At 42.6% G+C, this 24,530-nt stretch overlaps 1 protein-coding gene across 1 annotated transcript in view; it reads left to right on the top strand.

Annotated features, from left to right (window-relative positions):
• LOC308297227 (potassium voltage-gated channel subfamily KQT member 5-like) overlaps positions 1 to 24,530 on the top strand; it is a gene marked incomplete at both ends in the record, with an annotated part of 146,722 nt that overhangs the window by 99,490 nt on the left and 22,702 nt on the right. Inside the window, 7 exons of the mRNA XM_080740643.1 lie at positions 4,465 to 4,555; positions 5,434 to 5,560; positions 12,784 to 12,959; positions 14,924 to 15,049; positions 18,361 to 18,471; positions 19,572 to 19,667; positions 24,264 to 24,358. Of these exons, the coding sequence (XP_080596769.1) occupies positions 4,465 to 4,555; positions 5,434 to 5,560; positions 12,784 to 12,959; positions 14,924 to 15,049; positions 18,361 to 18,471; positions 19,572 to 19,667; positions 24,264 to 24,358 (822 nt within the window). The remainder of the gene's footprint in view (positions 1 to 4,464; positions 4,556 to 5,433; positions 5,561 to 12,783; positions 12,960 to 14,923; positions 15,050 to 18,360; positions 18,472 to 19,571; positions 19,668 to 24,263; positions 24,359 to 24,530) is intronic.

Here is a 24,530-nt window from a genome sequence, read left to right as displayed (position 1 = left end):
ATAGTGATTTATATACTACTGTACAACTCCTCAAAAAAGGTTTGTAAACTTAACTTTGGTTGATTATTACTCAAGTACATTTTTTATTCCACACTTCTACTCGTTACAGAGTACATTGCAGTATTGATACTTTTACTTAAAGGGATATTTCACTTTCAAAAACACTTTTGGTCATTTCATCTTCTACTCAGGCTTTTGTGAACAACTTGGACAGATTTTAATTTGCTTGATTCAATATTTAGATATTTGATATTCATTTTATCAGACACTCCCCGACCAAAGGTTTTCCTGAAAGTGAAATATCCCTTTAAGTAAAACATTTGAGTGTTTTTTTCCATCACTCCTGAAGGTACAAACGTGGCATCACACCTGTGACTAGCACACACTGGCAGGTCACTGAAAACCAGAGCGTAGAAGCATATTGGGGGATTTTGACAAATTTTGGCACGTTTTGCTGTGTTGCTTATTCCACAATTGCACAATCCTTACAAGTTATAAAGGTAACTAACGATAACAACAATATAAAATACAATACCCTGTTTACATAATAAGAACATGCTTCACTACAACTTCAATTTTCACACAATTCTTGACTTTAACTTTTACTTCTCCAGGTTGTTGAGTCTACAGCAGTCATATTCAACTGGCAGCCCGCGGGCCAAATTCAGCCCCAGCGGTGCTTTCTTGTGGCCCTTGGAGAACGTTCCATATTTCAATGTGAAAATGTATTTAAAAATTACTATTGGATGGTTGGTTGTACAGGATGACCATTTTGAATGTTTTTCATAACAAACCAACAAGAATAAAATGTAGACTGCTATTTAGAATGGAGGAATGTTAACTCAGGGTCCCAAAATTCAAGACCCAAATGCAGTTAAATGTAATTTGGTGAGTAAGTCACCTTTGAGAAAATACAGCTCACTTCTTATGTACTTAAGTATAAAGTATCTGGTGTTAAATTGTACCAAAAGTAAAAATGAAAACTTTTCATAATACAAACAAAACAGCCAGAAATGTTGCCTGCTTCTACTTCTTCTATACTTCTCAGCTTTCAAGTAGTTCAGCAATTTCCTGTTGCCATAAAGCCATGAAGAAAAGTAAGCACACTGAATCATGCTCCAAACGTTCAAAATGTATTTTGGTTCCTTTACACCATAGATGTGACGTTTCGAGCCTCACAGCTCTTCATCAGACGAAGCTTGGCAAAAGCTCTATCATTTACATTTCTGTGGCACATCAACATACAAGAGCTCAAGAGATGAGTTCTGAGTGCAGTCCATTTGAAACAATTTCTGGGTCTTTACACCAAACAAATAATTCACCTGGATTGTGTCAATCTTCTATCTTCTCTATCTTCATTCTCATCATAAGAGCTTGTGCTCTCATCAGCCGGGTGCTCAAAACAAAAGCAAAAACCTTTCATTCCTATGAAAATGTAAACACTTCACCTTGCCAGCCTGCCTGAAATACTCTTCCCGCAAAGACGCTTCCTTGCCAATGACCCATGCAGAACTGACATATCTACTTCCTCTTTTCTTAACATCAAAATCTAAGCCTATGCTCTATAATGGACTGGCACAAAAAACAACAAAATGCCTGAATCCTCTATGAGGCCCTAATAAGTTACTGTACCACCGTCAAACGGTGAACATTGTTTGTTAATTTCTTTTGTCACATTCTTGTGGCCCCCGACTTCAAGTCATTTTACAATTGTGCCCCCCTGCCTAATCTAGTTGAATACCGCTGGTCTACAGTATCATGTACTGAAGTGCTTCTGTTTGTTATGTACATACTGTAGCGGGAGTCTTTCGGGTCTTTCAGTCAAGTGTATCAAAAAGGCAACTGGGTTAAGGCAGCGGTAGCTTGTGATTGGCTGCGCGGAGGTGCCGAAAGTCAGGGTACGGAGCTACACCTAAACCTAACCTTAACCCTATCCCTAACCTCAGTAAAACTAACGCTGGTGAATGCTAACCTGGTGAAATGCTAACCTACAGACGCTGGTGAATGCTAACCTGGTGAATGTTAAACTGGTCAGACCAGCGGTGCTTAAACGAGGTGACACTCAGACTGAAAGACCTGCAAACAAGAATTGACACACAGTCAATATTTAAAAAAAAGTTGAAAAAAAAATTTTTTTTTTAGGGGGGGCCCTTTTTTAGGGGGGCCCCTCACGGGGGTTAATCCGTCCCTGGGCTCGGCCCTCGCGGGGGTTAATCCGTCCATGGGCTCGGCTGACACAAACACACTACGTTGTCAATTCACCATACAGTAAAGGAGGGGAGCGCACTTTTTATGATCTATATACCACTTTGCTTGTTTCTCTCCCATAAGTCTGGCAACACGCTTCCTTCCTCCTCTCTCCACTGTCCACAGTTTGGCTAATGGCTAATGCTAGCTCCGGTAGAACTGGTCGTTTTAAACTCTATTGAGGGAATTAACAAGAAAGAGAAGAGAAAACGCTGCAATTTTTCCAGTGGTGGAAAAAAGCGTGGAAAACGCTAGCCCTTTCTGGTTTTACATTGGTGTGTAAAGTAACTACGTACATTTACTCAAGTACTGTACTTATAAGTACACTTGAGGTATTTGTACTTTACTTGAGTGTTTCCAATTTCCAATACTTTTACTTCACTACATCTCGGATCCAAATATTGTACTTTTACTCCACTGCATTTACAGAGTAGTTCTATATTGCAGTATTGATACTTTTACTTAAGTAAAACAATTGAGTACTTTTTGCGAGAACAGGACAGGAGGAGAGAAACATGAGCCTGTCTTCCATGCGGAGAATAACACAGCGTTTTTGAAACTATTCATTTCATCAATATATATATCCTCCTTCAAATCACTTACTTACCCCAAAGTCGTCCATAAAAAGTTGTTTTTGTATCCTTCTACTTTGAAACTATTACGCTACGGCGACGGGCGCTGATTCATAACCAGCTCTGATCCATAATGAGTTCTCCTTGACGCTATGTCACCAATGAGCCCTTGCGAGGCAGGAAAGGCTGCACACCCTCTCATCCGTAGTAAAAATAAAATATACAGTTTCGCTACTCACCAAAACAAAGACGGATTTAAGGAGTTGAAAGCCTACTTTCCTTAGTGGGAATCCTCAGATCCCCCCACCCCACGTCTAAAATACACTTTTTGGCCAGAGAAAAAAAAACTTTTACCGGAGGTTTTAGTTACTCCACACCGCCCTCTACAGATCTTGTCAATAGAAATGTCCATTGACCAGATTTTGCCTTCCGGTGAAATATTATCTTCTCTGGATAAAAAGTGTATTTTAGACGTGACGTGGGGGGCTTTGAATGTTCCCACTAAGTAAAGTAGGCTTTCAACTCTCTAAATCTGTCTTTGTTTTGGTGAGTAGCGAAACTGTATCTTTTATTTTAACCACAGACGAGTGGGCACACCGCCGCTAATGCGAGCACAAGGGCTCATTACAGTCATTAGTGACATAGCGATCTGTAATCTCTACTCTTATCTGTACGTTAGCACGTTAGCTGCTAACGGCTAGCTAACACTTGAAATGAATGAAGACAAGTAATGTACAAATTGATGAAGAAGGGGGGAGTGTTTCTTGCCTTGTCTGATGACGTTTTCCACACTTCTCATATTATATCCCCAACCATGGTCGCCGTTACATTAGCTTAGTGCCAATATGGACAGAATAGCACATCTTCGTCCCCCCGACTTTCGAGTAAAAAAAAAAGAGTCACATGGCTTCACGTTGTTCTGTTTTATTTATCACAAGCAGGCTAGCCAGCTGCAGGCCTACTGTACATACTATGTTTCAATGAAGGTGTATGATTCTCTCTGTATCATAAACATTTGGTTGCATAACACAAAGAATGATAGCCGATCTACAGCTGCAGAGTCTTTTCTCTCTGGCTCCCGTTGCCGTTTGTAACCCATAGTCTGGAGGAGCGTTAAACTCGCCTGCGATTGGCTCTAATGCAGTTCTTTTCCCCCCTTCCCCCCCATTGTCTGGAGGGCCGCGACAGCCAATAGGCAAATAGGTCCCCTGTATGTGGCGCCACAACAACACCTAAATGTTGAAATCTGTTTCCAGATTTAAAAACACTCTCCCTTATTGTAGCAGCATAAGCTGTGATTGGTCTACGTTTGAGGGGACAGACATACAATAGTATACAGTGCAGACCATCTCTGTTATAGATGGCCTGGCCTAAAGCCATGCCATAAAATAGTAGGGAAACAGTCAGACAGTGATAAAAATAGCAGTTTGTGTACATTAAATGAATTTGAGCGTGCATACCTGTGTGTGCGATTCTACTGTGCTACAGTATAAGATTTATTTTTGTAGCATTTATTAAGAAGCGTATATATTAATGTACTGTTTTCCTTTGTTTGTGTGTGTGTGTGTGTGTGTGTGTGTGTGTGTGTGTGTGTGTGTGTGTGTGTGTGTGTGTGCGTGTGCGTGTGCGTGTGTGTGTCCTACAGGTTCATTTTGGTGTTTGGGTGTCTGGTTCTCTCAGTGTTCTCAACCATCCCTGCTCATATGGACATCTCCTCCCACTGTCTGCTTATTCTGGTAGTGGTACACACTCACACACACACACACACACACACACACACACACACACACACACACACACACACACACACACACACACACACGATGACGTGTGACCGTGAGAGCTTACACAGTCCGTGCTGTGTGTGGGTTGTGTGCGCATGTGCACGCGTGCGTGTCTGTCTGTCTATCTGTCTGTGTGTCTTTGTGTGAGACCGTTTTAATCTCCGATGTCTGTTTTTGTCTGAGTGAGTGAAGGAGTGAACGAGCAAGTAAGTTGGTGAATGAGTGAGTGAGTGAGTGAGTGAGTGAGTGAGTGAGACGTATGACGAAATATGTTTGTTGCCTACGTTTTTTCTCAGAAGAAAACTGAATAAAAACAAAATAAAAACTAAGCTATGATGACTAAAACTATAAGACTAAATATAATGACAATTTTGTCAACAAATAAAAACTAGACTAAAACGTAAGGGAGGGACTAGTGGAGAAGAGATCCAGGAAGTAAAACTAATAGAAAAAAAATAATAGACCCGTACTAAGGGAAGACAACAGGGATATCGGCTGAACTAAAAGACAAGTGATTTTATGCTTGGTTGTGCTCGGGTGTTGCACTCTGAAAATAGTAGATCTACATGCTCACGCGTTGTGAGCTTGTAGATCAGCTTTTTTCAGCATGCAACACTCGAGCACATCTGTCATTACTAGTCCTTGCCCGTTCGAAGATATGTGCTCCGAATTATGTGCAGTTTGGGTTAGGGGTGTGCACAGTATATGAGGGATTGTGTGTGAGTGCGTGTGCGTGTGTGCGTGTGTGCGGGCGCGCGCGCGTGTGTGTGTGTCTGTGTTTGTGTGTGTACATTTGCTTATCTGTGTGCGTGTGCGTGTGTGTCCTACAGGAGTTTGTGATGATCGTTGTGTTTGGTCTGGAGTACATCGTCAGGATATGGAGTGCTGGCTGCTGCTGTCGCTACCGAGGATGGCAGGGACGCCTCCGCTTCGCTAGGAAACCCTTCTGTGTCATAGGTAACTGAAATCCAACACTCGAACAGCTACGTAGAATTCACTAAATGACAGTTTATATTTTTGTGTTTATATTTTGTGCAAAAATAGCAAGAAATGGTCACTCTACAAGAGCATGCGTTGTACAAATGTACGTTTTACTTTGTTGATACGGTGTTGGAAATGAACACGTTAGAGGTTGCCGACCTGACAGTCGCCTATCTCCCGATTAGGGAGTCTTACTGGTATATTACTGTAATATTATTATTTTCCCCAGTATTGTGACCGTAGTTCGCAGTTTACTCTCAGAACCGTCACAGCTTGTCCGTGTCTGTGCGGACGTCCGGACAGGTAACGCCTGACACTGTGGTTCCCCTGACACATCACTGTGACATCACAGTGATGTCAGATACTCAGAGCAGGGTCCGTGTCTGTGCGGATGTCCGGATGGGTAACTCCTGACACTGTGGTTTCCCTGACACATCACTGTGACATCACAGTGATGTCAGATACTCAGAGCAGGGATCTCCATATATGGGCATAAAAGGGATTCTGTTAGGGATCTCCCTATATGGGCATAAAAGGGATTGTATCCCAGATGATGCCCTATTGGGAGAAGCACACTAACAGAATCCATATATGGCCAAGACAGATGGCGCTAGTAATATATTCCTTACTGATCCAAGTAACATTGTGTTACTCGTTGAAAACAATGTATGGGTTCAGCTCATTAAAACGCATTGGAGTTTGTGTGCAAAAAGGACAAATATAGAAGCTATCAACACTTTGAGATGCTGCGTATTATTCACTTGTAGATCTGTTCTTTCTAAGCATGCGCCATCACATAACGTTATGACGTAGCCTGTGTGTAGGTCTGGGGCAGGTCCTTGCCCCTCCAAGCAAGGCTCAAAAACAAAGCCACTGCCACACATAGTATACGTTTTCTACAGGCAATCAGGCATATCTTCAACACTTACAGTAGTTGAGGTATCGTCATTATTTAGAGTTTGTCACTCAAAGATACAATATTGCTGTCAATCGTAAATTTTGTATGGGCAACAGATTTGCCTTCAATTTATCCAAATTTGTCGAAGCATCTGCAATGACTCCTGTAAGGATGATTGAGTACCTGAGACGAAAAACAGTCTAAGTCCGTATTTTTTTTATTTACCAGACTGTAAACCACAAACTAGAAGTTTTTAATCTCTTAAAGTCTTAACTCACTGAACGCCATAAACGTCTTATACGTCTTTGGACCTCGGTGCCATAAACGTCTTTTACGTCTTTTTAATTAATCAAAAGTTTTATCATTTTTTCATAATTGTAATTTCAAAAAAATCGCTCTAGAAGTTGGCCATATGCCTCCGTGACCTGAGCGATACGGCCGATTTGACTGTAGCACCAGTGTAACACAGTCCGGCGGAAAATCGGTATAGCCGAAGATTGGTTCCGGCCGTTTAAATGTTATCTAAAACGTTCGTTTATACACTTTCCCGTGCATCCCTGACGAACTATAAGTACTCAAAAAACGCAGAATTCTCAGGATTCCAGCGGTGCCATCCATTCTTCTCTACCTATCCTTGATCGCGATCGCCAGGGTTCCGAAGTGTGTAGCATGCTAGCTAAAAGGCCTGGCCAAAATGTAAACAACAGGCCCAAACCAAAAAAAAGATGGACGTCTTCTTCCTTCTTCTGTTAGTTGATCAGATAGTAGGAGACCACCCTCTGGTGGTTTTCAAATGGTATTGCACTCCAGATTGCACACAGGGCCCATCACAGCACACACATATGATGATGATCAAGACATCTTACACATGTTCTATTGAAGCCCAAATCTAATGATAGGATATATATATATAAATATACATGTTTTCCTTTGTAAGAGGGGTAGTGTGGCTTTCGATAGAAGCATAGATTTATATATGTAATTTAAGTACAAAATATGATTTTGGCCCCCATAAAAAGGCAAAATTAAGCAAAATGGCTGGCACCAGTTTTGTAGATTTTGAATAAAGGGTGGCATTCACTGTTAATGTACTCCTCTTTCATTTTGTTGAATTAGATTTTTTTTACTTCACTCATATATATTAGGAATTATAAGACATAATACTTATGGAAAGTGGAAAAACAGTATATCTCCAGCAGTTTGTGGAACAACAGTATAAGTCCGTACAAGCAATATTCAGCAGACAAAGGGAGCAGATAACATTAAAACCAACAATTAAACAAAATGAGGGGGGAGTGCATTAACAATTTAACAGATAAAAATGACTAGTTTGTGGTTTACAGTCTGGTAAATCCAAAAATATATATATTCAAAAAAATTCAAATATGGACTTATACTGTTATTCGTCTCAGGTACTCAGTATTGTTCCAAAATACGGAATATGAAGAAAAACTGTAAAAGTAATGTAATGTGATATGTAATAAAAAACATTACTCTTGATAACAAGTAATAAGTAATATAATGTTACTACTTTTTAAAGAAGTAATAAGTAACATATTACTCTTCCTGAGTCCAACACTGGGAACGTACATGATTCTTTCTAAGACCAAATCTCTCCAGGGTAAACATGAAAGAGAAGGAGGTGAGAAACTACCTTAACACCTTTCTGAAGCAAAAATAAAATGTCTCAAGGTCATCAGATCGATCGTGTTTTCAACAGATTATGTTTCTGCTCTTAACAGTGATGACAGCTCCAGCCTGGCGTTACCTAGCAGACATCCTGAATGTGATAGAGACATAATATTATCCTAGCATAGCTCTGGGCCTCTCCGCCAGTCAAAGCAAACTTCATTTGTCATCTCTCAACAAGACAATCCAACAATCTCCATCCTCCCTTCAGTCGTATCACTCATAGGATGCAGTTCTCCATTAAAGACAGAGGAATACACACATTGCCAAATCCTCATCTTCAATCAGTAACTTTAAACATAGATTGAAGGCCAGTCTGATGAATCATCATAGTTCGGTCTACAAGCTCATAATGCATCGCGATGCAATGCATTGTGAGCTTGTAGATCTGCTATTTTCAATAGATGTTTGTACATTTTTAAACTAGAAATGGCACATTCTGCATACTGAGTCATTTCCTTTTGGCACTTTATATAAGTACATTTTGATGCCAATACTTTTGTCCTTTCACTTACCGGTAAGTACCTTTTGAATTCAAGACTTTTACTTGTAACAGAGTATTTCTACATTGCAGTGTTAATACTTTTTCCACCACTGCCTCTGACCAAGTACATCATATATTTAGTGGAGGAGGGGTCACTGTTAAGAAACCTATACCTAATGCCTAACCCCTGAATCCCACCAAAACCTCAGCTCTCTCCTACAAGCTCCGCTCCGCCTTCTCCCTCTCAACTTTCCAACCAAACTGTTTAAACAAAGAAAAGCACATCGTGGAGGGTATTATATCTGCCCTGCTCTCCATTAAAAATATATCACAAGACTGCTCTCCCAACCAGTAATGGAATACCTTTTGTATGATGACAGGCGCGCACGCACGCAAACACACGCACGCACGCACGCACGCACGCACGCACGCACGCACGCACGCACGCACGCACGCACGCACGCACGCACGCACACACACACACACACACACACACACACACACACACACACACACACACAGGCACAAGCGCACGCACACACACACACACACACACACACACACACACACACACACACACACACACACACACAGGCACAAGCGCACACACACACACACACACACACACACACACACACACGCACACACACACACACACACACACACACACACACACACACACACACACACACACACACACACACACACACGCTATCTCGCAGGTATTTTTCTAGCCACTACCAGGGGGTTCTGACAACACCCCTTTCGGAGGCCCCTGACTCTCTTTGGTGTTCCTTATATAGACAACTCCAGCAGAGACTGAGAGATTTTAGCTGGTGGGAAAGAGGAGGGCATTATAAGCCCTGGTGCCTCAAAAATGTAATGCACTACCTTAGGGCCGGTTCAGGTCTCAAATCCCACTCATGAGCTGGGCATTATGCCGCATGCTCTTGCAGCGGATGTGGCTACACTCCAGTGTTGATTTTGACAGCACATTTTGATGTAGTTATAGTCTTCTGTTTTAGTTGACTAAATCTACATTTGATTTAGTGGACTAAAATGTATTTTGGCGGGCCTTGATGCCGTCATAATTTTCACTTGGCTTCATTTTAGTCTAGTTTTTATTTGTTGACAAAATGTACAGTATATTTAGGAGGTTTGATTAGTTTAAGTAAGGATTTTGAGTCACAGACTGTTATTGCGACCGTAGGTCGCATTTAGTATGAAAACCTCCAAATTGTCCGTCCGTCACGCCTCATGTCACACTCCATATATGGCCAAGATCCCTGATGTCATCAATATTAAGCATTCTTGGTGACGTCACCATCAACAAGCCCTGATATATAAATATCAGGGCTCTGCTGGCGCACAAGTAGGCCATACAGCCAGCTCCACGTCGCACATGGCGATGTGCCGGAGGAGACCGCCGACGAGTACCGCCACTGCCTGGCCATATATGGACATATTGTCAGTCTCATGTGGTCTATGATGTCAGACATCAGTCAGCTCCATATTTGGGAAATATGGCCACATTTTGTCCAACTTAAACAACCAACAAGGTCTGTGCATCCCATGCCAAAGCGCCAGCGCTCGCCCAGCAGTCTGCTGTCACCCAGGCGGATGCGTGCACGCGCCCATGTGCACGACATCACTCTTAGGGCGTCTTACTAATAGTTTATTTTGGCATTTTCAGCATCCTCTGGTGGACACATTCTTGGACAGCGAAATACATTCATAAATACACACACAGACTCATGCTTCACACAGCTGGTGCAAGGCATTGCATGTAGATTTCTATAGCACATTTCAATAATTTCAAAGTGCCCTACACAACAACAATAGCATGAAGACAAAAGCATCCCATTATAAAAGGAATACAATTTGAATATTATTAAAAACAGTTAAAGATTTATAAGAAATAATAAAAAACAAGAACACATAAAAAAAGGTTACAGTGCAGCAAGTATCAAAAACCTCAGTACAGCTGAGCTTTGTTGTTTAGTTGTTGCAGCCTTGCAGCTTTCTTTGAGTTTGTTCCCTAATACAAATGCGTGCGTGCGTGCGTGCATGTGCGTGGGAGTGCGTATGCGGGTGCGTGTGTGTGTGTGTGTGTGTGTGTGTGTGTGTGTGTGTGTGTGTGTGTGTGTGTGTGCAATCATGGATCAGTGTGTTTAGATGAAAGGATGGATGAATGTCTTAATGGATGAATTGATAGGACTAATGGATATTGAATACATCAGTGAACCATAGCTCCTGTTACTAATATAGTCTACTGCTGACCTTTAAATGTCTGCTGTCGTTCTTACACACAACGTGCAGATCATGACTTATGATTAGCTAGATTAATAATAATAATAATAATAATAATAATGAATTGCATTTTTATAGGATTTTAAGATTAATATAAAGTAAACTATGGTATGGTGAGATGAGGAGAGCAGGAGATGTGAAGTGCACAGTAGATGGTGTACATGCATTTGTGTAGGCTTTCAGAGTTACAAGTGAAGTGGATAAATTAACACTTACACTTACTGTGTAGGCCTTTATTACTCACTCACTCATCTACAGATGTGCCATTTCAAAACTTCACATGTCCTGTCATTGGCAAGACAGTAGATTTCCAGTGGATTGGCAGATCATTTTTGCCTGGCTCCAGCCAATAGACCCGCCCACTCTCTGAGTGGACTGCTTCTCTTGGTCTGGAGGTGTCATATGACGCATGTCTTTCTCTCGGTATCCTGGCCGATCTGGCGCACCAACCAATGAAATCAATGCAAGACCGAGGAGGGGTGGGTCTAACTTTTGAAAATCAACAGAAACAGTGGAGGGGGGAGCTCAGCCAAATGCTCCCTTTGAACTTCAAAAGGGTTCTGAACTGCAGTCAGTGATTGAGCCATGAGCCATACTCGCTCGTTAGTGATTCTCTCTCATCAATGAAACATCAAAGACAATGCCTGTCATAGAGGGGAGGGGGAGGGGAGAATGGTTTGTGTACACTAACCTCGCCCACCAGGCTTTCAGAGAGAAAGCCTGGTGTTTGTTCACAACAGCCCGTTTGGTTTCCGCCCAACGCGGAAACCACTAGAAGAAGCGGCGTCGCTCTGATTTGATTCCCTCCGTTTGTTTCCCCAATCCCTTTTAAAATGCTCGAGTAGCCTAGTGTAGTTCCAGTCGCTACGAGTTGGACTAAAAAAAAATGCATATATACCAAACATTTTTTTCAAAAGCAAAACTATTCCGCATCGAGGAGTTTATTAGGTAGGCCTTAAAAGTATGTCCTTGAGCGCAGGGGAATTATTTTGGGTTAAAACTGTTTCCGGTGGATAGTTCCGGCAAAATTGTAGTCCTTTGAGTACTACAACATGACGTTTTGTGGTTTCCGCTCCAGACCGGTTACAAGTCCGAAAAGTGAAGTGATACCAGACTATGTGTACACAAGTCAAACACAACCCCTCCCACCAGATGTCTTGTGATTGGGAATTTCAAATTTTAAATCCCCTCCCCTTCTCTTACAATGGGGACAATGTCAGACTCAAGCTCCAGCGCAGAGTCTGAAATCAGGCTAAGATCATTTAGCTTGTAGATCAGTTACTTTTGCTATTTTTATGACCTTCTCTGACTTCGAAAGTTTAAATCTTCCTATGAAGGTGGATTCTGCTTTTCAATGGAAATGGAGTTGTTGCAAAAAATACGCTCCATTCTCCATTGAACTAGAAAGGCAAAACAGGTTAAGTAACCTGTGGAAAAAATGCATTTGCTGGAAATGTTCAGGAAAATAGCGGTAAAGCATGAAGATTTGAAATGGCACATCTATCTATCTACCGGTATCCACAGCAAGGGTCTTCAACAGGGGGTCCGGGACCCATAGGGGGTCTTCAGAGTTACTACAGGGGGTCCTCCAAATCATTGATAGAAACTCCCCTTTTTTATATTAACCACTTGAATCCTAGCGTCCATATTCTAACGATGAAACTATATGGAATCTATGTCCCTGCTTCATCTCTCTCTCAACTAAGGGGTCCTTGGTCTGAAAACGTTGAAGACCACTGATCTATACCCTGTATCTATTTATCTATCTATATTCATCTTGCCTTTTCCCCTCTCTCTTCCCCTCTCCTCTCCCTCCAGACATCATCGTCCTCATAGCCTCGGTTGCCGTGGTATCGGCTGGTAGCCAGGGCAACATCTTTGCCACCTCGGCGCTGCGCAGCCTGCGCTTCCTGCAGATCCTGCGCATGGTGCGCATGGACCGGCGGGGCGGCACCTGGAAGCTGCTGGGATCCGTGGTCTACGCTCACAGTAAAGTATGACATGAGATCAAATGCACCCACAAAGCTTCCGAAAATTGTTACTTAGAAACGACAAAGTTAACGTTTTGTGTTACTTAGAAACAACAAAGTTAACGTTTTAACGTTTTTTTTTGTCAAATGATTGAGACTACAACCTATCGGTATAACCTTGGTATAATCGTCACTGTCAGGTAGAAACCTTGTATCTCCAAGTTTCAAATGTGTATGTTTTTCTTAAAGTAAAGCCCTGCTTCGTCATAAAAGACTGTCACACAAAACTACTGTAGTGAAAATAGCAGATCTACAAGCATCGTTGAGATATTTAGCATAGATCAGATATTTTCCCTATTCTAAATCATTTATATGATATGATAAATACAAAACAAACGGTTTTGGACATACAAGGTTTCCAACCGACAGCGAAGGTTATACAGCATGTTGTGTGTGCGTGCTTCTGTGTGTGTCTGTGTGTGTGTGTGTGTGTGTGTGTGTGTGTGTGTGTGTGTGTGTGTGTGTGTGTGTGTGTGTGTGTGTGTGCGTGCGTGTGTGTGTGTGCGTGTGTGCATGCATGTCTTTTGACCTCATGGGGACATGATTTAACTCCAGATTTTGGCAAGCTATCTTCAATAGTTGCGCTATTGATTAGAATGTTGATTTTGAGGGGGCACGGTGGCGCAGTGGTTAGCGCTTCGCCTCACAGCTAGAAGGTCCTGGGTTCGATTCCCGTCGGGGGACGATGTGGGCGCTGGCGGCGTGTTCCTCCTCCGCGTCATCAGCGCCCACACCCTAGGTGGGGTTGGCGATAGGGCCTTTCTGTGTGGAGTTTGCATGTTCTCCCCGTGTCTCCTAGGGTTGATACCCTCACAAAAACATGCACGTAATCCTGGTCTCAATAATGCCTCCCCCTGGCCAGCCGGGGCGCCTGATGGAGGGGAAAGGAACTGGTTGGAATAACGTGTTCCTTCCACGCGCTACGTCCAAACCAGGGAAATCTCCACTGTCAGGTGAAAAGAAACAACTTGGACTCCTCATGCATAGAAGGAAGCATGAGGTCAGTCCGTTGTCTCCCCAGGCGCGGCAGAGGGAGAGCAGAGCCCAGGATTACATAGGCAATTAGCACTGGGTGAAAAAATGGGTTACAAAATTGTGGGATAAAAATTATTTAAAAAAAAGAATGTTGATTTTGGAACAAGATCCACTGATCCAAATCAGGGTCGCGATCGGCACCTTAACACATCTGGTGCCAACCCCGAGTTTCCCGAGTTTGTATTGATACCAACGCTGTGCCAACCCCGAGTTTCCCGAGTTTGGGCCGTTTTTGAAATTATTATTATTTTTTTTTTTTAATTTTTGGACCTCCAGAAATGTATTAGGCATGATCGCGATCGCGAAATTGCATGTTTAACCCCCATACCAACCCATTCTTTCAAACATGGCAGCCATGTTTGTTTACATCTGAAGAAAACATAATGGCCCATAAATCATGAATGCCTGAACGGATTTCCAAGCGGATTTTTTTGTTTGAAAGCTGTGAACAGCATCTACACACGTGGTGCATCATCTAGGCATGGGCGTGCACTTTTTACACAATTGCACAATTACATGGAAGTCTATGGTAACCATGGCAACGCGAGACATTGAAGAGAAAAAATCATTGCAACATAAGTGTTAATTACCGGTATAGTCAAATCAACAAGAACTTGAGATATATATATATATTTTTTATGCCGTGTCAGGTTAAATCTGCTTTGTTTGCAATATTGCGACCGAAGGTCGCAGTTTACCATGATAAATGTCACAGCTTGTCTCTGTGTGTGTGTGTGTGTGTGTGTGTGTGTGTGTGTGTGTGTGTGTGTGTGTGTGTGTGTGTGTGCGTGCGTGCGTGCGTGCGTGCGTGCGTGCGTGCGTGCGTGCGTGCGTGCGTGCGTGCGTGTGTGCTTGCTTGCGTGTGTGCTTGCGTGCGTGCGTGTGTCTTGTAGGAGCTAGTAACTGCCTGGTACATTGGTTTCCTGGTACTGATCTTCTCGTCTTTCCTGGTTTACCTGGTGGAGAAGGAGTTCAACAAGGACTTTGCCACTTACGCAGATGCACTGTGGTGGGGCACAGTAAGAACACACACACACACACACACACACACACACACACACACACACACACACACACACACACACACAGGTGGAAAAAGTAAAAAAAAATGTGAGCAGAGCAGAAGTTGTGAGCAAAATAGCCTTCCCTGAATCATTTGGGATTTTGAGAAGCTTTCCTTTTGTCAGTTTTTGTTTTATTAAAGGTATTAGACAGCTATTTCACAAAACCTGTAACAAAAAGGATCCCGGATTAACAAATCTTGGCTGTTAGCTTGCTTAATCTCCATGGTAACTAATGTGGAATAACGTTCATGAAAGCGAGTTCTGGTTTAACGTATCCAGGTTAACTGGCGAGGCTAATCTGCCAAGATAATTCAGCTTTCATAAAACCGATTGAGCTCTGATGCAAGCTAACTTAACCCAGGATAGCTGATAAATCCAGGCTTTATCCCTAATCTAGGTTTCGTGAAACGGGCCCCTGGTTGTGAAGCAAAGCACTAACACACCCTGGTTCATGTGCTTCCCTTACTTTTTTTCAATGTCCCTACCCTGGGACTACTGTCAAACATTTCTATTTGCCGCTTGCTATGACATTATGACACCTGCATTGTCAAAGCAGAGGGACAGTCACAGCTGGCTGGGTCCCCCCATTCTCCCGTGTCTACAAAAATAAATAAGAAATAGAATTATAGGCAGAATTAGGGGCAACATTTCTAACCAAAGTGATGTGTTCTGCCTAGCTCTCCTCTGCTCCATTCAGCACTAGACAGCGCCCGTGAACACACATACACATGCACGTGCACTCACACACTTCGACAACCATTTAATTTTGTCTGTTTTGTTGTCTTATTCTCGGACTCCTGTCTGTATCGATAGCTAGGTAGAGAGCAATTAATGAAAAAAATAATAATAATACCCATGGCATGGTGTCCTTTGGTGAGCGTACATGCGTGTGTGGTGTGAGTGTGTGTGCTTGTGCGTGGCAAACAATGCAATGGCAGCATGTTATCACTAATAAACTCAACTTTTAGATTACTGTATGCCCTTAAATGTCCAAAGCAAGACAAAAGCCTAATATTTGACATTGCTGTTACGTTAATGAAGGAAATGAAATGATGAAAAGATTCCATTGTTTCATTTATAGGTTTGGTATTTAGCTTAGACTTTTAGACATGAATGTGAACCAATGTAAAAAGAATATTTAGTCCAGTTGCTATGGTGACATACAAGCAACACACTGCAACTATCATTCACTCTCAAACTTTGATACCTGCAGCTGTGTGATTTATTTGCCTAAGAGACTGAGGGACTTTTATATTTGTTTGAGATGTGATATTTTTGTACTCCATTCTTATTCTTATTAAAACTAATACTGCAGTGTGTCGGTGGCCCGCACTAAAGAATTTCACCCACTCTCTTACAACTTCTTATGTGATAATACTTGAGTTAGTTTAACTGTAGTTGTAATATCTAGCCTGACAGAATGTTTCATGAAATGTAAATTCGGCGGGTGACACGGTGACACCGTGGATTTCATAAACGAGCATAATGATTCGTCTACATGACGTTGTTGTCCTTTCCACTCCTGCACAGGAGCAAGGCACAGGAGGGCGATCACACTGCTGTTAAAAGTTATTTCCGTTGTTTTTGGTTAAGTCTTATGCATAGATTAAAAGCTGCTGTTGCCGTGATGTTGAGAGAAAGTGAAAGCAATGTTTTCTTTTACGATGTGTGAAATCAGTGGTGGAAAAAGTACTCACATTTTATACTTAGGTAAAAGTATCAATGAGCAGAGTGAGATCAGCACGACGGAACAGTTAGCTTAAATGGGACTAATATTAGTTTGTCAGTAGTCACTGTCCTGTCCACTGTTGCTGTGTGTTAGTGCTTTCGTTTATAGTGCTTCTAGATGTGAGCGGCCGCGTTAGCGGCTGCAAACTTCTAGTAGGATGAAATGTGGATTGTACTATGGTCCTTCTATGATTGTTGTAGGATGAAATGTGGATTGTATGGTTATTCTCTGATTATGGTAATTTAATTATGTAATTGGAAGTTCATGTTTTGTAGTTCTGTAACTTATGCTCTGCTCTGGGGGGGGGGGGGGGGTATCAGATTCTGTGTTAAGATATGGTTACAGAGATAAATCTGTTACATCACATGAGCAGAGTCACACCACCAAACTCAATGCAATATCATTGCAAATGGTTATTTCGAAATAAATGATAAATTAAATGGTTTATTCTGAGTTGAAGTGTCTAAATCAGAGGTAGGCAACCTTAGGCACGGGTGCCAACATTGGCACAGGGGAGGGTGATCACCGGCACACTGGCATAAGTGTGAGAGAGAGGATTTTTAATTTAAAAACAAATCTTTTTTTAAATGTGGTCAATTAAATGAAGTTAGCTATATAGCAAATTACATCACAAAACTCTACATTCATTAAAACTCTGAACTCTGACTAGGGAGGGAGTCGGGGAGATAGGTGGATTATTGATCTGGGTCTAATGATCGTTACAATGTCCTGCCAATCAAAATATGTCAAAATATCTGTAATTATAGTATTTTTTTTAAACGTGGTCAATTAAATGAACTTAGCTAACTTATAACAAATTACATCTTGCATATAATTCTACGTTCATTAAAACTCTGAACTCTGACTGGGGAGGGAGTCTGGGTCTAATGATCGTTATAACAATGTCCTGCCAATCAAAATATGTCAAAATATTTGCCATTAAAATGTATCTTGAACATTGCACAAAAAAGAAAAACAGCACTGATTCTCAAAGTGGATTCCAGGGACTCTGTGGGTTCCTTTATGGGGGTCTAAATTGACCCATACTGGTCTGTAACTCTGACACTAAACAAATGGACCAGTTAGGTCCATTTGGTTCCATTTTTATACTGTCAGAGTTAAAGGACCAGGTCACCTCTGGGACAACCAGATCTTATTTTATTGTTGTGTGGGACACAATCAACACAATCCTGAATAATTTTTTGTGTTCAATCTGTGTTTTTAGATATGTTAGTATTTCAGCATGCTACAACTGGTCATATGATGCATTTTGCATCATATGACCAGTTGTAGCATGCTGAAATCGGCTGAAATACTAAAATATCTAAAAACACAGATTGAACACAAAAAATATATCAGGATTGTGTTGATCGTGTCCCACACAACAATAAAATAAGATCTGGTTGTCCCAGGTGACCTGGTCCGACCGTCCTTTAAGGGGAAAACCTTGAAATGTAAACGTTTGAGAAACACTGTGCTACAGTATCATTACAGGTACTGGCTTACAGTGCCGGTTGTTGACATTTTGACCTCTCAGATCACCTTGACAACCATTGGCTACGGTGACAAGACGCCTCAGACGTGGACGGGACGTCTGCTGTCGGCCGGCTTCGCTCTGCTGGGGATCTCCTTCTTTGCCCTGCCCGCTGTGAGTCTCACACACACACAGATGGAGTTCTTTTTTCTGCAAAATACCAAAAAATGTCTACTAAATCATATTAATTTTCTGAAAAACGTTATGTTTCTTTATGTGTGGTGCTCAAAGTCCCCCCCCCCCAAAAGAAATCATGGTTGAGAACCATTGTGTTAATACACAGTCAAATACTTTATCCATTTGTAACTCAGGGCTGTATTTTGATTGTCTTAAGTACCAGCTCTTATGCCTTAACTTAAAGGCCTGTCCATGCTGTCTCCGACCACCTGACTTTTTGTCAGAGAGTTCCGACATTCCGACGTGCAGCTTTCCGAACTCTAATGCTGGGTAATGCTTTTCAGAAGATGTGAGTGACGTCATTTTGTAGTTGAACCGGACCTTTCCGACGACAAGTTTGGTGGTCGGAGACAGTATGGACAGGCCTTTAAGTTAAGGCATAAGAGCTGGTACTTAATACAATCGAAATAGAGCCCTCAGAGTTAATTTACCACAAACTGATACTGTCTTTGATGGATATATTTTAGTTTTGTTTTTTTATGTAAGATATTATGATCTTTCACTTCAGATGATGCTTGGACTTTTTGGATGGAGAAGATGTTGGCTAATTAAAAACAAGCATTGGCCACAGAGTTCATTTAACACTGGTGATTTCACTGTGTAGTGCTTTCATGTTTGATATACGGAGAGGAGTAGTGTGTGATGTTTTTCCAGATAAATAAAGCAGGAGGAGCGAGATCGAACGGGCTTCCAAAATTGCTCGTTACTGTTAAGCTTGGCTGACAGCCTGTGGTTTCTGCCAGCCGATACACAGTCTATTTAAAGCTAACGTAACTAGATTAAGCTGTGTCCAAACCGCCCATTAGCTTTACTGAGTGAAACAGAGATTAAGGAGTTGTTTCAGACAGAGAAGAACTGACCGTTCTGATCCACACAATGAATGCACTCTGAGCAAACAGTGTATATTGTAAAACCCTGAGTGTGGGCTATACAGTATGCAGCATGACATGTGTGTGTGTGTGTGTGTGTGTGTGTGTGTGTGCGTGTGCGTGTGCGTGTGCGTGTGCGTGCGTGTGCGTGTGTGTGTGTGTGTGTAGGGCATACTAGGGTCAGGTTTTGCTCTGAAAGTCCAGGAGCAGCATAGACAGAAGCACTTTGAGAAGAGGAGAAATCCAGCCGCCAGTCTTATACAGGTAACGTGAACACGCACACGCATGCACACACACACACACACACACACACACACACACACACACACACACACACACACACACACACACACACACACACACACACACACACATACATGCATTCACAGAATTGAGAATTCAGGACCCATAGCAGTATAAGGTTATTACAAAGTTACAGAGAAGTAAGAAAAAAGATAAAGAAAATAAAAAAAACAAGAACTGAGTACAGTAAGAGCAAGGTATGTCAAGAAAGGGAACTAATAATATATATACTGTATATATACATAAAGTGTCCTTAGGCACAACTATCAATATGGTACAGTGCCCACAAATCAAAGTGACCATAACAGTCAATGCTAGTTAGTGCAACAAGTATCTCACCATCATGTCAAACACAAGCAGAAATACTCAAAACTACTAACACAACCTAATAGTGCAGAGTGTCCAAAGGTTAGTGCGATATAAAAACAACTAGAAAAAGAAAGAAACAAGAGATGGTGACGTAGCAAGACGCACAAGAGCACACTCCCTGGAAGGTCCTTAGAGGTCAGAGTCAGTGCAACTAAATTTCCAGTAAGAAAGCCGTGATGTCAGAGTGGCAAACCCATTCTGTTTCCTGTTATAATTTTTATCCCACGATTTTGCAACCCTTTTTCACCCAGTGCCAATTGCCTATGTAATCCTGGGCTCTGCTCTCCCTCTGCCGCGCCTGGGGAGACAACGGACTGACCTCATGCTTCCTTCAAATCATGAGTAGTCCAAGTTGTTTCTTTTCACCTGACAGGGGGGATTTCCCCGGGATGGACATAGCGCGTGGAAGGAACACGTTATTCCAACCAGTTCCTTTCCCCTCCATCAAGCGCCCCGGCTGGCCAGGGGGAGGCATTATTGAGACCAGGATTACTGCATGTTTTTGTGAGGGTATCAACCCTAGGAGACACGGGGGGAACATGCAAACTCCACACAGAAAGGCCCTATCGCCGACCCCACCTAGGGTGTGGGAGCTGATGACGCGGAGGGAGAAACACGCCCATTCTGTTAAGTGTGGTTCCCCTGACCTCACAGTGACATCAGAGCATGATGTCAGAGCGAAACCCATAGAACCACAGACAAACCCATAGAACCACAGTGTCAGGTGTGACCTTTTGTCCTTGTGATCTTTTGTCACAATGATAAAACAAGATGTATTGTTTTATGATAACGTAATCAATTTCCACTGTTATGCAAGTTATGATTTGACTGCTGATGTGCTCACACATGAATGGAGTCAGTGCTACCGGGAATTGGAGTGTGGTATGCTGGGGTGGGGTGGGTATTGACCTCCTAGGTATCTGTTGATAGATATAGATCTAATTAAAGGGCAGCCATAGCTCAGTTTGTAGAGAGAGCGTATGGGAATCATTAGGTCCCCAGTTTGCCCCTCGGCCTGCCCAGTCAATTTGTCAAACTGTCCCTCAGCAAACACCCAACTGCGGATGCTGTAATAGCAAAAGCTGCTCCTAATCATTCGGATGGGTTGAATGCAGACCATATGTATTTCATGTAGGGGTGGGCGATATGGAAAAATACAATATCACGATATTTTCCCAAGCTGTATCACGATACACGATTTTATCACGATTCTTTTTCACATTTGTTTTTATGGTTATTTTTCAAGTTACTTGACAAAAACTAGACTCTCTGGGTTCCTTTTGGGAGGTCTAAATTGAACTTTACAAGTATGTAACTCATTTGTTTACTGTCAGAGTTAAGTGGAGACCTTAACATTTTAAAGTTTGAGAACTACTGATTTAGACCAAAATGCAGGTTTAAATTGAATTCTGCAATGAATCTCTGTATTAACGATTAAACAGGATTTCTTACAAGGCTCCCTCAATTGTATCACGATATATACGATACCTCTGAAAAGGCATATCGTGGAGACATTGTATCGTCACAACGATAATTATCACCATATCGCCCACCCCTAATTTCATGTATAGCATGTGTAATGCAAAGTGACACATTCTGAGCTTGTGGATCTGCTACTTTTGAGTTTGAACCCCTAAAAGTAACAGTTTTGGACAGACTGCATGAGGTTTCCACCCGACATAGACAATTAGTTTAGTTTTTTTGCTGACCAATCAGCTTGAATTTCCTGCTTGTCAGAGGAAATGTGTAATTCCCTCTTATTACTTCAGAGTGTGTGCAAAAGTGCAATACACACCAATTGTAACACATTTATACAACTCTCAGAGTTTAATTAACAGTCAGGATTCTATTGTGAACGGATCCCTTATTAGCCATATTACTGTCTCTGCCATTCTAAATGGAAAATTGCGTTTGACATTATTTGAATTGCAGGTCAAAGTAAATTAGTTGCCTAATTGGAACCAGCTTAAATTTGAGCACACGATAAACATTTAACACACTCGTTAGTGGATGTATGTGTGTGTGTGTGTGTGTGTGTGTGTGTGTGTGTGTGTGTGTGTGTGTGTGTGTGTGTGTGTGTGTGTGTGTGTGTGTGTGTGTGTGTGTGTGTGTGTGTGTGTGTGTGTGGTTATGTATGGGTGGGTGCGCGTGTGTGCCTGCTCTTTTGCTGTTTACAATTCATCCTCTCCTTCTAGAATCTAGATTGTCAAATACAACTGATATATTCATTTCATTGACAAACAGTGGAGAATTAGTATGCACAATGAACATTGGATAGTAACAGCCTGTCTGCCTGTGTGTCTCTCTCTCACACGCACGCACACACGCGCGCACACACACACACACACACACACACACACACACACACACACACACACACACACACACACACACACACACACACACGCACACTATATCTATTGATATTGTATTTATCCTTGGGTACAATTTGTATTGTTGCTGCAATGTTTATTCTCTTAAACAGCATGTAAAAATAACATAATCGTGGAATCTTGTGTCATTTACAATTAATCTATTTCTCCTTTGCCCTTTGTTGTTGTCTCCTGTCTGATGCCATAAGATTTTGAAAACACGCTTAACTGCATACCCTGCAGTCTGATGGATTATCTTCATCATTGCTATGCTTAATGATAATTGACTGAAACAAAGAGCTTGAATTTGCCTCGATTCAAATGCAATTGATATCTCTGCCAGGCCGGAAAGCCCTGGCAGAGATAGGTGGAGGTGGAACTCACAATCCCATAAATCATTACACCTTACCTCTGGAGTCCTGTGATGAACATGTATGTGATATAACATATTTTTCATACTTCATTCTGATTGGCTAATTGCCTTCCAAAATGCATCAGTTGTACGGTTATAATATGAATACTAAACAGTAAAATATGATTAAATAGATAAACAGTAGCTAATTTACAGTTCTTAGTTTAATTTAATTTTAATATTCTGCTTCAACATTTAGGGAGCAGCCTGGGCCAAAGTAGGCCAAAGGTTGCTGCGGAGAAATGAATTAACCCAACGAGCTTGGACGTGTGTTCTGTCCTTTCTGTTCACCGTCTTTGTTCTGTCCATCATGTGTGTCCGTTCACTGTGTGTGTTCTGTCCGTGATGTCTGTTCTCCGCTGTCTCTCCTCTCGTTATCTTCAACAGGTGGACAGACATCTGGACGAAGCTTGCTGTGTTTAATAACATAACCTGTATTCTCACACACACACGTACCTCCCTCACCCCACAGTGACAGCACTCAGAATGCTCCACATCACTGTGTTGCTGTGTGTGTGTGTGTGTGTGTGTGTGTGTGTGTGTGTGTGTGTGTGTGTGTGTGTGTGTGTGTGTGTGTGTGTGCGTGCGTGCGTGCGTGCGTGCGTGCGTGCGTGCGTGCGTGCGTGCGTGCGTGCGTGCGTGCGTGCGTGCGTGCGTCCGTGCGTGCGTGCGTGCGTGCGTGTGTGCGTGTGTGTGTGCGAGTGTGACTGCACATGTGCTTGCACATGTGTACAGTATTTTTGTTGTGTCTTTGTGTGTGCCTGTCTACAAGTATATCACACATTCACCACGTGAATATACGGCCCCTTTTCCCTCACTATCTTTGTGCCATTGCTCCTCTGTCTGTGTGTTTGTCTGTCTGTGTGTCTGTCTGTGTGTCATTCTGTCCGTCCATATGTCTGCCTGTCCACTTCGGGCTCCCCTCTCCCTTCCCCAGGCAGCTTGGCGTCTCTACTCCACGGAGGGAGCCCGTCCGTACCTCCGAGCCACCTGGCATCACTACCAAAGCGCCCTCCCTCCCCTCAGGCATGTATCCCCCCCTCCTCCACCTCCACCACCACCACCACCACCACCGACCACCCTCCACCTTCCTCCCTGAACGTCCCCCCACCCCCTCCCCTCCCCTCCCCCCGATGCCACACCACCCGAAGTACTAATCCTCTTCTTTTTTTGTTTTTATTTTTCTTTCCTCCTCTCATTTCTCACCTTTGACCCCTTGACACTTTGTTTTCGGTTTGCTCTCTCTCTCTATCTCTCTCTATTTCTCCCCCCTCTCTTCTTTCCTCTACCAACCCCCCCCCCCCCCCCTTCCCCCACCCCCCCTCGTTCTTCTTATATTTTACTTTACATTTGTTTCCCCCCCCCCACCTCATCTATTATTCATCCTGTCGACTCTGCACGTAGTGTGTCTGGCGTAGTTATGCTGCTGATGAGAACTCGGTTTCCATAGCAACCTGGAAGCCTCATTTGAAGGCGTTGCATACCTGCAGCCCCGCCAAGTAGGTAACAAGAGAAACTCACCAACATGGCCGCTTAGCGCTACATCAGCCCCTTCCTCCTCTTTCCTGCGCCACTTTCTAGCCTGTTCATCGTTGGTGCCTGTGTACGCCCTCGTCGGTAGTGGCTGCAACGTTTCCGTCTCCTGTGAATGTGATTGTCGTGGTTACTGGT

The sequence above is a fragment of the Nannobrachium achirus genome (assembly GCF_963921795.1).
Source record: "Nannobrachium achirus genome assembly, chromosome: 13".
Taxonomy (NCBI): Eukaryota; Metazoa; Chordata; class Actinopteri; order Myctophiformes; family Myctophidae; genus Nannobrachium; species Nannobrachium achirus.
Note: the sequence above shows the minus strand (reverse complement) of the source record. Positions and strands in the feature narration are given on the sequence as shown.